General features: G+C 39.9%; 1 protein-coding gene and 1 long non-coding RNA gene across 3 annotated transcripts; one reads left to right on the top strand and one right to left on the bottom strand.

Moving 5' to 3' along the window:
- Window positions 1-2,719: 2,719 nt before the first annotated feature.
- On the bottom strand, window positions 2,720-5,993 carry LOC135782840 (uncharacterized). 2 transcript variants are annotated; one of them, XR_010545509.2, is made up of 3 exons: window positions 5,921-5,993; window positions 3,391-3,414; window positions 2,720-3,300 (listed from the first exon to the last, which is right to left on the bottom strand). It is a non-coding gene; the product is annotated as an uncharacterized lncRNA (long non-coding RNA). The 2 variants fall into 2 exon arrangements; XR_012335165.1 differs by lacking the exon at window positions 5,921-5,993 and adding an exon at window positions 3,931-3,992.
- Window positions 5,994-8,317: 2,324 nt separating this feature from the next.
- LOC135782839 (cell surface glycoprotein CD200 receptor 2-like) lies at window positions 8,318-16,986 on the top strand. The gene is made up of 6 exons (XM_065293339.1): window positions 8,318-8,632; window positions 8,907-8,993; window positions 9,528-9,833; window positions 10,541-10,804; window positions 16,032-16,120; window positions 16,631-16,986. Exons 1-6 carry the CDS (start codon window positions 8,563-8,565, stop codon window positions 16,772-16,774), a joined length of 960 nt encoding a protein of 319 aa, XP_065149411.1. The 5' UTR covers window positions 8,318-8,562; the 3' UTR covers window positions 16,775-16,986.

Here is a 16,986-nt window from a genome sequence, read left to right as displayed (position 1 = left end):
TTTACACAGCGGGAAACCAGCAGATGTCCTCAACTGAATGAATGTAGTAGTTTGTGTAATAATATCATACCTTTTGGCGTAGTCAGTGTGGTAGAAAAATTTCACAGCATCAGCGCTGGATACCTGAGGTAATTTTATGTTATAAACCTCAGCAATGAATGAGCTTTCTGCTGCATTTTAAGTGCGCGTGCACTTCAAGTTCAAATAGATTTGATTGGCTGTCAATGGTTTATCGTTCATCATGTGCCAAAATCGCTATCGTTATAGTTGTTGTGTGAGCTCTGCTATTATCTTTAATATAAAACGATTTTTAAAACTATATTTTTATATCATGTGAACGCCCTTTACAGGCACTGTCATATTTATATCTTCATCACGGCACCGGATAATGAAATACATCTATAACAACGTGTTTGTCATTTAACGTAAGTAAATTAAAACAGTGGACCATATATGTGAGTTCATCATTTGTGCTCTGCATTGAACTTTGTGTGAATAATCCGAAAATAAAAACTGCATGTAAACCGGAGTGAAGAGGTTAGCTCCAGTCATGTAAACATCTTACTGCGATTAAGACCTTACTCGCATTATTGGAAATAATCGCATTTTTGGTGTGCATGTAAACGTGGTCAATGAGGCAAGATATTGGCCGTTTCTCAATTCGAAGACTGTAGCCTCTGGAGGTCGCATTTGCAAGCTGCATGCTTGTCTTATTTCATAACATTAACAATTATAAAGTTGACTATTATTCTTTGATAATCATACATTGTTGTAATATGCTTATGACTTGCAAATGTTCTAATATGCTTATGACTTGCAAATGTCTAAAAATAATAAACCAGGCCACCGAAGGCTGCAGCCTTTGGATTGAGAAACGGCTGTTCTGGCTTGGTCACTTAAAGTTGCGAAAAAGTATCAATCTGCGCTACCAGTATACCATCAGAACGCGTTTTCAGCGCCGCCGGAAACATTATAACCCAAAAAAGGTTTCTCACTTGTTGTTTCATGAGTGTAAGTGCTACAATAAACACGCAGATATGTGGCGATCCCCTGGGTCCTCTGAGGCTCGGCTCGAGCAGCAGACGAAATGGCCAAGTACATACAGTACGCACAGTTGCTTAACATTTACTTCACGTCGCGTCTAAAACCACACGGAAAACATGATCGCGCTGCTTTCCCCCTCTTCAAAACGCCTTTCGTTGCTAAGTAACTTAAGCATTGCCTGACCCTGTGACGAGCACCCACCAGCAGAGAAAGAATTTCACAAACACAATCTATAACCACCGTACCAAGAATGCCAATATGCAAAACTAACAGATTGAAGCTTTCATTTGTTCCTGCCTCGATAAAAATGCTGAACTCTACCAAAAAATAATGTCCACACAACATATTAGAACATCGTGTATACACACTTAACATTTTAGATTTATTAATGGATGTATTTTTGTTTATTATTATTATTAATGTTTGGTTTTTTTTATTGTCTGTTCAGAACAACACTGTAGCACCTTTGCCCAAGACAAATTTCCCTTCGGGGAAAAATAAAGTTTACCCTTTAACCTAACCCTAACCACCTTGGTGAATTTGTGCATTACCACCGCAGTGGTAAAAAAAACTGCCACTGTCACAGACCTAATAGTCATTAAACAGTCAACATTTGCAGACTCACAAATATAAGACTAGAACAAGTAAATATTCACTTTTTTTAAACAAACCTAATGAACAAAAATAATCAAATCTCAAAACTTTAAGCCTTTACTACTTACTTTGCATGTCTTGAACAGCTTGTTTGGGTCCTCTCAAAGAAACAAAGGCAGGCCTTTCAAAGCAGTAGTCCTTCTGTGATTAACAATATCGGTCATCTTAAAAACATACAAAGGTAACAACAATTAGCCAAAGTAAGAAAACGGTTCATATCAGACAACCTAATGTGAATAAACCTTCACAACAGTTAAGTTATGAAACTAAACTTGCCCTTTCATCAAGTCTTTCTAGAAGCTGTTCCATATCCTCTCCAAATGCAGCTTTTCGAGCTCTGTATACTTTCAAGAGCTTTGGTGTAAATCGGTCCATTGCTGCCCTGAAGACATCAAGAAGGTCTTTATCCGGGATTCTGAAGAATTCCTCAGCAATCGGTTTATAACAAATACATATTGTAGTAACGGTAACAAAACTTAAAGCATAAACCGGATAAAAAAACATGCGTCTTAACTTGAAATACTATTCATGCAGAAACACTACTTCTTGTAGCAAAATCAGCGTGAATCTAATGTCAATGTCCTTTAATACACCAGAAATGGCATTTAGAGATAGTTAAAATGTGTATTACATGTGGTGCTTTAAAGGGTTAGTTCACTCCAAAATGCTATTTTTTTAATAAATCACTAAATCACTTGTTGTTCTAAAACACCAAGTGATCCGATTGTCTTCAAAAATATCTAAAAAATGTGTTCTGATGATAACCAGGAGGCTTTGGTCTGTCCGATTGACTTCAGTTTGTTTCACAATTTCCCTACCACCCCACAAAAAAAGAAAAGGCATCGCCAAAAAAGGTCCATGTGCCATCAGTAGTTCAATAATAATATAATGAAGCAACGACAACACTTGTGTGCACAAAAAACAAAATGAGCAGTTTTATTCAACAATTTGAAGTCAATCGGACAGACAGAAGCCTCACAGTGTTAATTAAAAATATCTAAAAATGTGATCTGGAGACAATCAGAAGTGTAAGTGAGTTTTGATAAAATTATCATTTTGGGGTGAACTAACCCTTTAAGTAATAAAAACATTTTATACGTTTCTAACAAATTTAGGATAATAAAACAAAATCATTCAAATTAGCCTTTTTAACAAAGAAAAACCTGACATATTACCTGTTCCTGGAGAAAAAGTGCAGGCCACCTCTGCTGCAAGTCTACAACCATTGGTTGATCTTCTACCACTTCTTTTCTCCTCAGGGAAAAAGTTAATCCCATTTTTTCCCGTATGACCACCATGTTGCTTCTCGCCTTTTTTGTTTCATCAATCAATAAAAGTCTTTGTTCTTCAAGTGAAGCATCTGTGTGGTTGCATGGATGTTCCGGGAATATGCAAGACTGCTTTTTCACTGGGCAGTTCCGAGATGTCAGTCAGGCTGCAAAGGGCATTCCCAAAATCGGGGTCCTGAAATTGCAAGATGAACTGTCCTTGTAACTGCAGTTTCTCCTTCAGAATACTAATAAGGGACTCGACAGACTGTGGCACTTCAAAAAGCTGAAGTCGGGCATCAGTTAAAGAAATGACAACTCACAGTAGTAAAGCCTGTAAAGCGAGAGGCAGACAGAGAAAGTTCTTTAACTAAAAATTACAATGATTTTTTCCCCAATTAAAAAAAAACACCTTTACACATACCATCAGGCAAGTATTTTCATAATCCTGGAAAATAGAAAAAAATGCATGAGTTACAAACGTATTTTAAAACACATTAAACAAAACTAATTTGACAATATATTGCACTCAATATGGTAATATTCTTCAGCATTTTTAACTAATTTCAAACTGTTTAAAATCATGTTCACATGATAATAATCTAGTTCCAATTTATTTATACTTTATTGTCTTACATTCACCAAGGAAACCAAATGGGTTAAGGTTTACTGCTTAAGGCAAAGTAGTCATTTGGTGACAACTAATTACAAAAGTGCTAACTATAGTGTGCATTGATACACAGAGACAAAATATATTGTCAGTAATTTTATATACTGATAATTAAGCAAGTTTAGCAAATAGCACTGTAGTGTGTTCACCGTGGAACACAGCATGCTTCAGAGAAAAACATGTACAGAAAATTACCGTTTGGTGAAAATGTAAATAAATCCTATACCCAGTCATTGGTGAAATGTTTACAGAATTCAGCAGATTTATAGTTTTGGTAATTGTTCATGTACATACCATAAACAAGAGCTTACAAGTTTAAGTACGAAGCTGAAGGAACAAATCCGACTTCTTTTCGCGAGTAGTCTTAGGGCCTGTTTACACGAGAACGCTCGAGGGTAAAAACGTAAAAATATTTTATCGGATGTGCCTTTCGTTTACACGGCGACGGCGTTTTGGGGGCTTAAAAACGCAAAAAAGTGAAACCACCCTTCAGAGTGGAAATCTTAAAAACGATCTACCGTCGCGTTCTCGTCTAAAGAGTAAAAACGCAAAAGTCTGCTCACGGTGGCTCTCGTCGCGCACGCGTTTACGTCACAGGCATGCGCCAGTTCAGGAAAATAACAACAAACATGTCAGATTATTTCCATACGTCGGACCTTCAAGTTGCCATAGCAGCTCTGATAAATATACAAGTCTTTCCAGCAGTTGTAATAATTATTCACAGCAAGTATTACTGATCAGAGAAGGCACATTAATTACCTCAGTGAAACTGTTGATGCGCCAATTCGTCGGAGGCAAACCAGACGGCTTTGAATGAGACCTGGGAGAACCAGGAAGAAGGTTGTACGCAGGCTCACGGACTTGGGCTGCGTCCGAAACCGCATACTGTATAGTAGGTACTGAATTAGATGAAGTACCTACTTACTTGGCGTTAAAACAGTAGGTACTGTATAGTATGAATCCGGGTAGTATGAATGAGATTCGGACGTACTACATCCGCCATGTTGCTACATCACGTGACATACGTCGTCATCACGTCATTTCATTTCAGCGCGAAAACAGCCGCGTGCATCTTCTTCTTCGTTGGATAACTCCTCGTCCGGGGCATCATGGGATAGTGAAGCGTCCATCGTATGCACACTGCAAAATCAAACCGGAAGTAGTAGGTCATCCGGGTACTTTTCGCATACTGTTTTTCGAATACTATGTATTCGGACATACTACTCGCCTCGCCTACTGCTTTTCGCGTACTATATAGTATGTAGTAGGCGGTTTCGGACGCAGCATTGGTGTTGTTGTGTGTCAGTGCTTCACATTGCCACCTAGCCGCCTGGAGTGCATACTACATCGAATATCACACACTTTTGCGTCACCATATGCACGCAGATTTCCCCCTCAAAATGCTCGTATAAACGCGGAATAAAAAGTGATAACCAAACACCACTTTTGCGGTTTCTTTTCAGATCGTTTCCATGTAAACGTAGCCTTATTTATTGCGTAGTCAGTGAATTTACGATGCCTTCCAAATGGCGCTTCGGTCACACACACACAACAAACCCACGTGATAGTCCGATAGTTGCATTTATCTCGAAGTTGTTAATGTAAACTGCTTTTTCCAGACTTTGGAAAGAGGTTGATTACGACGTGGGTTTCGTGTGATGTCGACAAGGCACAGGTACAACGGATAGATTGAAAATACATAATATGCATAGAGCGCTGCGCAGACTGAACGGCGTATGACGTCAAAGTACAGCGAGAGCATACACAGCAGACTGTTCTAGAATCAGTATTGCCGTACAGCGTAGTAAAAGTCAAACACATCAAAAATCCGGTTTAACACTATGAAAAATATATTTAAATTCGTTAATACGGAGTACAACCACTTCCTCTTAAACATCACAATAGCACCACATTATCAATAGCCTAACAAAAAGCCATCAATATTAACTCTGGACATTTTTAGCTGAAACCATATTTTTTTTAAGTACGCTAATATAACCGCGTAAAGTTAATATATAATTTGCTTCGAGGTCCTGATTGGATTGCGTTATTGATTCCGAATCACTAGTTCATATTCAATTTCAATATTTAACCTTACATCTAATTTTAAATTTCAAAGATAAATATAAGTATATGTTAGTGAAAGTGATAATTACCTGCCACAATAAGTCTTTATGAAAACTATGCTTCCACTGCGCAAACATATTTGCATCAAGACATTGTTTGTAAAAAGAAAAAGCTTTTCATTTCAAGTGCTTAAAATTAATTAACGTTAATTACTCACCTGAAACTGTTTCTCCCTGCTCCAAGTCCAAAATGGCAGCCAGAAAACGTGGCGAGGCTGATAATGAGAAAGGAAACCCCGTAGATGCATGCGCGCAACTCAATTATAAAATGTATGTTCATATAACTTGGTTAAGGACGTTGCTACAACATTTTGCTACATATTGTTGGACTAACATGGATTTTTACATAGACTCACAATATTCACAATTCCAATTATCTGTAACTAAAAAAAAAACTGTTTTCTGAACAAATGGTCATTTTATTTTTTACAGTGTATCACAATATTTATGCATGCAATGTATCTTTGGGTGAGTCCCTTTGTTTAAACGTGAGTGGGAGTTATGATGGGTTTAAATTGAAACGGACTAATATAATGTCAGAGTGTGCTGCATGTGTTGTTAGTTAACATGCTGCACAATGTTATTTACGTGTTAGGGCTTTTTCTGATATTTCAGAGCAATTGATGAAATAAGCTCACGCATCTTTTACAGGATTGCAAAATAAACAAAAATGAAAGAGACAGAGAGCAGCTGCTTTAGTTTTATCAATAAAAGCCTAAAGACTGCCATGAACCCCAGGGGGTCGCGCAAAAAGTTAGGTCACAGGTAAAAACATTGTGTTCGGTACATTACACATAAGACAATAGGCGGAGAGTAGTCAATATTTTGTGGCTGCTCCAAAACATTTGACCACTCTCGCATCTGTGTCCATCTCTCAGTGTGTGTGTGTGTGTGTGTGTACCTGGTAATTATCACGTTGTGGAGACCAATTGTCCCCACAAAGATAGGAATACCAGTGTTTTTGTGACCTTGTGGGGACATTTTGATGTCCCCATGAGGAAACAAGCTTATAAATCAAACAGAATGATGTTTATTGAAAATGTGAAGTAGTGGAAGGGTTTCTGTGATGGTTGGGGTTAGGGAATGGGGCAGGTAAGGGGAATAGAATATACAGTTTGTATGGTATAAAATGCATTATGTCTATGGAATGTCCCCATAAAACATGGAAACCAGAATGTGTGTGTGTGTGTGTGTGTGTGTGTGTGTGTGTGTGTGTGTGTGTGTGTGTGTGTGTGTGTGTGTGTGTGTGTGTGTGTGTGTGTGTGTGTGTGTGTGTGTGTGTGTTTTACATTGTTGCTGTGCAAATTAGCAGTATTTACTTAATGAAACTCCCCTTTATGCAATATTCTATACCCTCCCATCTTACCCCCAGTTAACAACACCCCTTTTCGGAAAGTTTTTTTAAATAGAAGGTGTGAAAAGGCACTGCTGAAACAGCGCGGTTTCCTGAAACTTTAAAAATGGAATACCAACAATGGTAGATGAGTGATTGACCAAATTTAAACTCTTAAAAATAAAGGTGCAAAAACAACTTGGTTTTGCAAGTCCAGTTCAACCTACTATTTTAAGTTTTGACATGTGATAAGTTTACATAAATTATATAAACAAGTTGAAATTTAACTTAATTTGTTAAGTAAAAGTAACATAAAATATATGTTGATTTCAGGGTTTTGCAGTTAAAGAAAGTTTAATAATACCAATACAATGACTAATGTTACATTTGTGAAAACTGCAACATGATCTCACAAAGTTCTCTGTTATTGTCACAGAATATTTTGCTCCGCGTTTTTCCGTGGCCGTATCACAGACTTTCTTTCCGTGTCATTGTCACAGATTGGTTACTCAACTGTTTTGTCCTCTTTCAAACCATTGCCACTTAGGTTTTGGGTTAGATTTGTTGTTTGCGTTAGGATGTCACTTTAAGTATTGGTTTATACTATTTTTTCTAAGTTATTTTTTATATTTTCAGATTTTTGTCTTGGGTTTGAGTAGGGATGTCATTTTATGTAAATCTAACCCTAAACCGAAGCGACAATGGTAAGAAAATAGGACAAAACAGTTGAGTAATCAATCAGTGACAATGACACGGAAAAGAAAGTCTGTGATGCAGCCACGGAAAATGTCACGAATAAATGAGCAAAATATTCCGTGACTATACCGTGGAAATTCATGAGATCAGAAATAATAAAAATAATTTTGTGAAAAAATCCTACATGATATAGTAAAGAATATATTAATAATAATAATATATATATATATATATATATATATATATATATATATAATTTTTTTCCATAAAAAACTTTACTGCTGTCAGTGTCAAGTACAAAATAAACCGCATATGTAATTTGTCACCATCAATAAAACACTTGCTGCCAAACGGCAATAATAAAAAGATTCTTACATAACACTATGGTTAACATGGCAGGAAATAAGCATTTGTAGGAAACAAATGTGAAGTGATGAAAAAGAAAAAAATAGAGGTGTGTTATAGAGGTGTGTTCAAAGTAGCGTCACACGGTTGAAGGGAAACAAACAGAGGAGAGAGACAAGAAACGGAAAGACTGACAGATAGAGATAGAAATACAATAAAACATAGCTTCACATATCAAACTAATATAAATCTAAAATGTAAAGTCAGAATGTGTAACATTTTAAAAGAAGACAACCAGAATAGTTGGTTATCATAAATTAAGATATATTGACTCTATGTGCATGAAAGTTTATATCTGGACTAAAAAAAATACATTTAAAGGAAGAAGAGACTTGTGAATAACAGTTTGACTGGAGATTTGGAGCAATGATGAACAAAATGACATTGACATCAATCGTCTTCCTGAGCATGTTTGTGGCAAGAACTCATACAAGAGGTTTGTTTAAATAAATTTTACTGTGATCTACTTCATTTCTGTTTGTTTTTGACTGATTGTTTACTAGCACAACAGATTGGTGTTGACTCCTTATAAGAACTTGGTGTCGGTTATAGAATTTTAAAAATTAATATAGACTTTATTCATTTGTGTAGTAAACACGTTACAGAGAAACTAACTGATACAGAAACTCACTTTCTCACTCGAGTGATTAATTTTCCATGTGCGTTCTATTAACCTGTTTCTAATGCTGATGTGTCACTAACCTTTAAAGGTGAAGATCAAACTATCTTTGTGGGCCCTAATCTAATACAACAGAGCCCAGCTTCTGTGCCTGACAAAGTGGGGAATATAATTACAGGTTAGGAAAAAAATATTATTTTTATTTGTTTATTTGGTAATTACTTCATTGTCTTTTTGCTTACTTTTGCTTCAATGATGTTATCAATATATGTCCACCTTATGAGTTTTTTTTTACTAGAAATATAAATGTATAGATGCTACTATATTTAAGGTTACTAGTTTAGTAAAGGTCAGCAAGCTTACAACCAAATGTTGTTTTTTTATTAGATTATATTTCTTATAGATTAAAGAGAATAGCGTACATTTATACAATTATTTACAATACAGTGACTAACACAGATGGATTTGTGGATGCAGTAATGTACTATAATGTGAGTAAACACTAAACATAATTATGTAGATCTCAATGCAGAAATATAGAATGTGTGCTTTTAGTGCATAAACAAAAAGTGTATTCTTATGTCACAAATGTTTGACATTTATTGTCAGAGTAGCTGTCTAGGGTTGGGGAAAGAAGTGATGAAAACACCAGTCTGGCATGTCAATATGTATACATTTTAGTTGACTAATAATTTTCTATGCATTATTGCAGTTTTCGAAGCTGAAACTTTTATGGAGGGAAGCAATGTCACTTTAAAATGTGGCAGTACTAAGATCAAATGGAATGAACTCCTTTACACTGTCTGGAATATTAGCTTGCAAAGCAGAAAATGTTGGATTGGCTCTGAATTTCTGAATAAAACTATCCAAAACTACTGTAATGATGGAAAGACGCTGCTCAACTCTTCAGATGAATTTTCTTTACTCATTCCAACGATTTCAAAGAAAGATGAAGGATCTTACTTATGTGACGTATCATATAAAGGTGGCAGCTTTAGAAAAAAAATAAATATCAGTGGTAAGTATGTTATTGAAAAAAAAACAGAGAATGTTTTTATTGTTGCATTTAATTACAGACATCAATCAACTTATTTACTTTCACTTTTTTTCAAAACTGAATCCTAATCTGTGAGTATTAAAACTAAATTGAGTTCATTTTAAAGGTAGCGGAGGATTTTCTCAAATTTTAGAAAAGAACCGCCTTCTCCACTTTTTAAAAAAATGCAATTGCACAACACTCCTGATTGACAACTACTGTAGGAGGACCAATAGTCTTGATGATCCACCCGGAAAAAGAAAATCCTCTGCGATACCTTTAATATAACAAAATTTTATGTTCTTAAATGAATTAAAATAAAAAATGGCAAATCAGTTTTGGTATTACATTGATATATATGTAAGGAATAATTGACAAATTGAATTAAAACAAAATAATGCACACCATGCTGTTACAGTACATCGCGGGTGTGCATTAGTTTCATATAATTCAATCGACCGGAGTCAATTAGTCTTTATACCATGGTTGCCACAAACATTGCTCTGGTGGTTATTTTAAGACATTTGACAGGTTAGGTTTGCGGTTTACAAAAAAATGACACCCATGAAACATTTCTCAGCAATCAGAATAAAGCATTCAACAGCCCCGTGGTATAATGACAAAAAAATATGAGTGAATTTAAAGTGAATTAATTATACTGATAACATTTTTAATTCCCTTGTTTTAAGTTAGTGACTTTACCAGTTGGCTGGAGTTTAACAATGGTCAGAGAGTTGCCATCTGTCAAGCCAAATATGAAGAATCTGAACCCACCCTTCAATGGGAACCTGCCTTGAACTTTTCATCCAATATCAGTTATGTCAAGATCAGCAATATGTCTGTTATAGAGAGTCGAGTGTACTTGCCTAATGCCATCAGTGACTTTAAGTGTGTTGCCATCTACCCTCATAAGTCAGGGCAACAGAATACAACTTATGATCTTACAAATTCAGGTAAGTACAATTGATTTTAAAAGGAAACCCTGAATTTTGTTTTCATTTTCTTAATTATAAAGGTCACAGTAATTTAAAACAGAAGTTCCCAACCTTTTTTTGTGCCAGGGACCAGTATATTCATAAAAAAAATTCCAGGGACCAGTTGTCAATTTGAATGCCTCAATTTTAAGATGCATCGTTTGAAACATATCACTGTGTAAAAACAGTAACATCCTATAATTTAATTGCATATAATGATCTAGGTGGCAACAAAGGCTACTTGTATGAATATACCAATCTTTTAAAACTTTCAGACCGGTTCACAAAATGTTTCCCTTTTCTCCCATACAATTAGGTGTACTTCAACAAAGTACAACAAGAACAAAACTATTTTAATGTGAAAAAAAAACATATGCATTCAAAACATCGCAGAGTGTGCCGGAGTTATGTTTGTACACCATCATGAGTAATTTTGCAGCTGGGCATAAAGCCTCCTTGCCCTCCAGGAAGTCCCGCTCGTAACTTATTAGGCGGCAGACGGAAAGCTCTATATCTCGGGGGTCGAAGGTCGCAGGGGGCCCGAAACTCGACACGGCGTATCGACTCGGGACAACGGGTCGGGGCCCGGTGTTCCGCGTCTCCTGGCCCTTCAGAAGCGCGTTTCGTGGCAAAAAAAAAAACGCTCAGTGAGCACATGGTGCTAGTGAGACCATGTGGTGTGGAGGTGTAAGAACGGATAACGAAAAACACTTTCTCGCGCCTGCCGTCCGTCGAGGGCCGCGCGACGCAAACACGTGCGACGTTTGGGGCCCGTCGGGCCCTCGGGGGCCGTACGGGAGCCGCTTCCCGCTCGGCGTCAAATAAGTCAGGGGCGGATCCCGACCGTAGCTTAATACGCGGCAGGCGGGAAACGTCCGTATTTCAGGGGTCGAAGGTTGCAGGGGCCCGAAACACGGCTCGTATTTCTCGTCGTGAGCCACCGACTGCGTCTCAGAAGTTCCGCGTCCCCTTGGGTTCGTTAAGCGTTCGTCAGGCCCCAAAAGCCAGCAACAGCCTATATTTTAGGCTGCTTTTGGACGCTCTGTTTCTCGGACGGACCCCTGAAGTTTCGGCCCTCTGCGTCGTTGCCTCTTAGGCAAAAATTAAAATGTTAGAAAATATGCCATTCAAAAGGGTCTAGAGGCCTTAGGCTAAGAGAGCACACAAGAGATTTCTTTGCAAGGGGCAAAATTTTTTCGCCTAGCTCCCAGGGAGCCGGCGCTCGGGTATGACGGGAACTCGGCACGTCACACCGCCTAGAGCCTCAGAGTAGGGGCCCCAGGCGCGACGGGAAGTCCCACTTGTAACTTATTAGGCGGCAGACGGACAGGCCTATATCTCAGGGGTCGAAGGTCGCAGGGGCCCGAAACTCTGCATGGCGTAACGGTGAGGGCCCCCGGTTTGGGGCCCAGAGTTCCACGGCTCCTGGCCCTTCCCGAGCCTGTTTGTTATTGGTTAATATTTTACAATTGGAGATGATACTTAAAAAACTCTGTCCAAAACAGCATCCCGGTCGTAACTTAAATGCCATCCCAGTCATGGCTTAATTTACTTGAAATAAACATCCCAGTCATGGCTTAAATAAGCTTCAAATGTAGATGATGTGCAAAAAAAACTCCAAGTCCAAAACAGCATCCCAGTCGTAACTTAAATGCTATCCCAGTCATGGCTTAATTTACTTGAAATTAACATCCCAGTCATAGCTTATTCAGCTTAAGTTCCATAAGCTGTCATTGTACATCCCGACTGTAACTTAATCAAAAGGGCCTAAATAGGCTGTCATTGTACATCCCGACTGTAACTTATTTGACAGGGCCCAAATAGGCTGTTGATGTACATCCCAAACATAGCTTATTTGACAGGGCCCAAATAGGCTGTTACTGGACAAGCCGTTTTTGGCCCAATTATGCAAAATTAAAATATGCAAATTAGTCACTGGGATCAACCAATGCTCCAAAACCTAAGTCGGGGGTTGACCAACGGTCGGGGATCGTGTCGGGTTGACCAACGGTCGGGGTTTCCATACAATGGTGCCCAACCACAGCCTATTCTGGTCGCGTCAAATAAGTTGCAGTTGGACACCACTTCCATGTCTTGTCCATAATCCAGGGAGCTCGACCCACCCAGCCCTTCTGACCAGGGAGCTCCAGGATCGTGTCCACCGACAGCCTAGTTTGGTCGCGTCAAATAAGTTGCAGTTGGACACGGGCAGCTTATCCATGATCCAGGGGGGCTCTACCCACCCAGCCCTTCCGACCAGGGAGCTCCAGGATCGTGTCCACCAACAGCCTAATCTGGTTGCGTCAATTAAGTTGGGATTGGACACGGGGCACGGCTCGTCGGAAAGGTCCCTCGGCGGGGCGTCCATGGGTGGCGGTCCCGAAGACCTGGGTCGAACGGGGCGGGAGCTACGGCCGTGGGAAAATCAGGGGAGGGACGCCGTATCTCTGCCGGGGAAGGCGCTACGGACATGGGGCACGGCCCGTCGGAAAGGTCCCTCGGCGGGGCGTCCGTGGGTGCCGGTCCCGATCGGCTGGAGTGAACGGTGCCGGAGCTACGGCCATTGGAATACGAGACTGTTTTTGTTCAGTTCATCCCGCACGTAGCTTATTTTGACCCATGGAATAAGTTACGACCGGACAAGATCGGGTGAAAAACTTCAAGTCCAAAACAGCATCCCAGTCATAGCTTATTCAGCTTAAGTTCCATAAGCTGTCATTGTACATCCCGACTGTAACTTATTTGACAGGACCCAAATAGGCTGTTGCTTGACAAGCCGTTTTAAGCCTAATTATGCATAATTAAAATATGCAAATTACCCTATGACATCAGACACGCCTCCCTGTACGAGTGTGAACGAAAAAAACACAGTTGGAATTATGAATTTTGACGAGTTAACCCTCTATTTAACACTGTCCATCAACAGCCTATTTGGGCCCTATGTAAATAAGTTACAGCTGGGATGTACACCGACAACCTAATGTGGTAGCGTCAAATGAGTTACAGTCGGGATGTACAACAACAGCCTATTTCGGTCGCGTCAAATAGGTTACGATCGGGATGTCCAATGGCAACTTAATCGACCATGTCAAATAAGTTGCATTTGGGATACAAATCCTGGTCGTAACTTAAATTGCTTGTGAGTTTTTGCGTCAAATAGGTTGTAGTCGGGATGTCCAATGGCAACCTATTCAACCATGTCAGATAAGTTACATTCGGGACATACATGTTAAACATCATCCCGACCGTAACTTATTTGATGTTGTCGAATAGGCGGTCGCTGTACATCCCGGCCGCAACCTATTTTGACCCTTGAAATAAGTTACGACCGGACGAGATCGGATAAAAAACTACAAGTCCAAAACAGCATCCCGGTCATGGCCTAAATTGACCCGTGAAATAAGTTGTGACCGGACAAAACGGCATCCCGGTCGTGGCCTAAATTGCTAGTCAAATGAGTTACGGTCGGGATGACCACTGGCAACCTAATCAACCGTGTGAAATAAGTTACGTTTGGGATAGAAATTGAAAAATGGATCCCAACTGTAACCTATTTGACGCGACTAAACTAGGCTGTCGTTGTACATCCTGGCCGCAGCCTATTTTGACTCGTGGAATAAGTTACGACCGGACAAAGGCTGTTGCTGTACGTCCCGACCTTAGCCTATTTTGACCAGGCGGAATAAGTTGCGGCCGGACGGGATCGGACGAAAACGCAAAGTCCAAAACAGCATCCCGTTCCTAACTTATTTACCCGGTCAAAATACGCTACGGCCGGACACGTCTCTGGCGGTCAGGGGGACGAAAGGCCGTCGTTTAGGTGGCCGACGGGAGCTAAGCGGTCAGGGGGACGGATAGGCCTTCCGCGGGAGAGCGTAGGCGATCAGGGGGACGAAAAGGCCTTCCACGGGATGCCCGTAAGCGACCCGCGGGTGGTTTAGGCCTTCCGCGGGAGGGAAGGCGTCGATAGGTGGCGAATGGGACGCAGGGCCGTCAGTTAAGTTGCGGGCGGGCCATTGCGAAAGCGCACCAAGGGGGACGATAGGCGCTCGGTGGACGTGCCGGCCGTCACCTAAACTGATCGGTCGCCTAAGCTGTGGACGGGAGGCGGGGCGCCCCCCTGTGGCGACCGCACGCCACTGCGGCCGCCCCTTGCCAAAAGCGCACCAAGGGGATGATAGGCATTACGTGGGATGACACCCCCCACCTAATCGACGACGTTGACTAAGCTGTGGCCGGGAGTGGTGGCGCCACCCCATGGCCGAGGCCCGAACTGCCCCTGACTCGACGTTCCGGAGGCCGTATGAACTCGACAGAACTGCCCTGCGTATGCGTGCGCTTTCGTCCATTAATTGTATATTAGCAGGACAATGTATCTCCTACTTCTCAGAGTGAGAAATACAAGGTGTGGCATGTGAGCGTGTGAGCTGACTGAAATGCGTGTGTCTCATGATGGTGAATGCGTGAGACTTTAGAGCCCTGATTAGATGTACTTCCACTCAGATAACCAACAACTGCTGAAAACGCCCACACACAGTCCTCGTCTTTTCCACCACTCTCTCGCCTGTACTACTGTAACTGACTGGAAAAGTGAAGTTTTGCTAAACTTGCGATCTTAAAGAGGCTGGCGGATCCTCACCACCATTTGCCATACTCGCTGTCTCTGCTCACTCACTCACTAGACCGTCAACCTGACAAAAAACTGCAGAGTGCCAGATAATGTAGACGGGCTCTGATAGACGCGCATACATAGGCGGAGCTCAGCTGCATTGGCGCCAATCAGAGCTTCAGAGCTAAAGCAGGGGTACAGATTAGCTGTCCCTAAAGAACCCGCGCATCTAACATTAGTTCTGCATTACATTAATTATTTTGCATGCAAGTTTTTTTTATTTTCATACCGTGTATTCTCCGTTTAAATTCATGCACAGAACCGTGACCCCCGTACCGATTCGGTTCGAAACGAATACATGTACCGTTCCACCCCTAGTAACATTACACACTAACTAGAGTTTAAAAAATGGGATCAGAAAGAATGTGACCTTTAATAATAAAAAGTTTTAAACAAACTTTAATGTACTTGATTACCAAGCCAAAAGTGTCAGTAAAGATCACAGTGAAAATATTTTTTATCATTTATTCAACAAATCATTTATTAAGTAATGAATTACCAAAGAACCTTAGTAATCTCCATATTCTTCTCTTACAGACACCATTGCGGTTGCATCAATTAGTTTTATTTTTGTATCTCTGACTGTGGTTTTCATACAATGCAGAAAGCTTAACAGCTTAGCCCAGGTAAAGAATTTCAGTGCACTTTATACAATATTAGTTGTCTTTAACTACTAACCATTTAAAATGTGTACAATGTAATTGTGTACATACATACATATACAAATGTGCTAATACATCGTACCTACATTTAAAGTATCTGCTACAGTCTATCTATCCCTAAAAGAACCTAACACTAACAACCTTGAATAACACACTCCAAAAATACTGGGTTGTTTTAACCCATTGTTAGATCAAATATAAACATTTTCTGGTTTAACTTAATCCAATGTTTGGGCTCATCCCTTTTTGATCCAAGGCTGGTTAAAAATAACCCAATTGTTTTTACAGGGCACACAAGCACAAAGTTGATAAAGGATAAATATATGAAATGTTCGGTAACACTATTTTACGGTGTCTTATTTATGACATCAGAATCAGAGTTTGCTCATTTAAAAAAATGTATATGTCTGTTTACAACATCATAAATGTAAGACCTTGTTATATCATAAAACTTAAGCATATTTTCATTTTCAGCTCCCTGATGTGGAAGAAGTAGAAACCTATGTAACTTACTGTATATACAGCGAATCAACTCCATCTATAACTCATCAGTTGAAATCTTCAATGCCTGGGGAAGAGGAAAACGTCTCAGTTGTGTATGTAACCATGGTTCACTGAGAAAGAAATGAGACGCAGCGTCTTGACATGACAAAATGGGAACACACCAGCAGCGTGCACTCATGTGAAATATTTGTACAACAGTTCCAAGTTCTTATGGAGAGGCAGAATAATCTCTAAAACTTTGTAAACGTGGTTTAGGGCCACCCTGCCACATTGCATACAGTTAGCATAGATACCCCAGACAATAGAACCTGAGATTAAGCCATACT

The sequence above is a fragment of the Paramisgurnus dabryanus genome, chromosome 15, assembly GCF_030506205.2.
Source record: "Paramisgurnus dabryanus chromosome 15, PD_genome_1.1, whole genome shotgun sequence".
NCBI classification, from domain to species: Eukaryota; Metazoa; Chordata; class Actinopteri; order Cypriniformes; family Cobitidae; genus Paramisgurnus; species Paramisgurnus dabryanus.
Note: the sequence above shows the minus strand (reverse complement) of the source record. Positions and strands in the feature narration are given on the sequence as shown.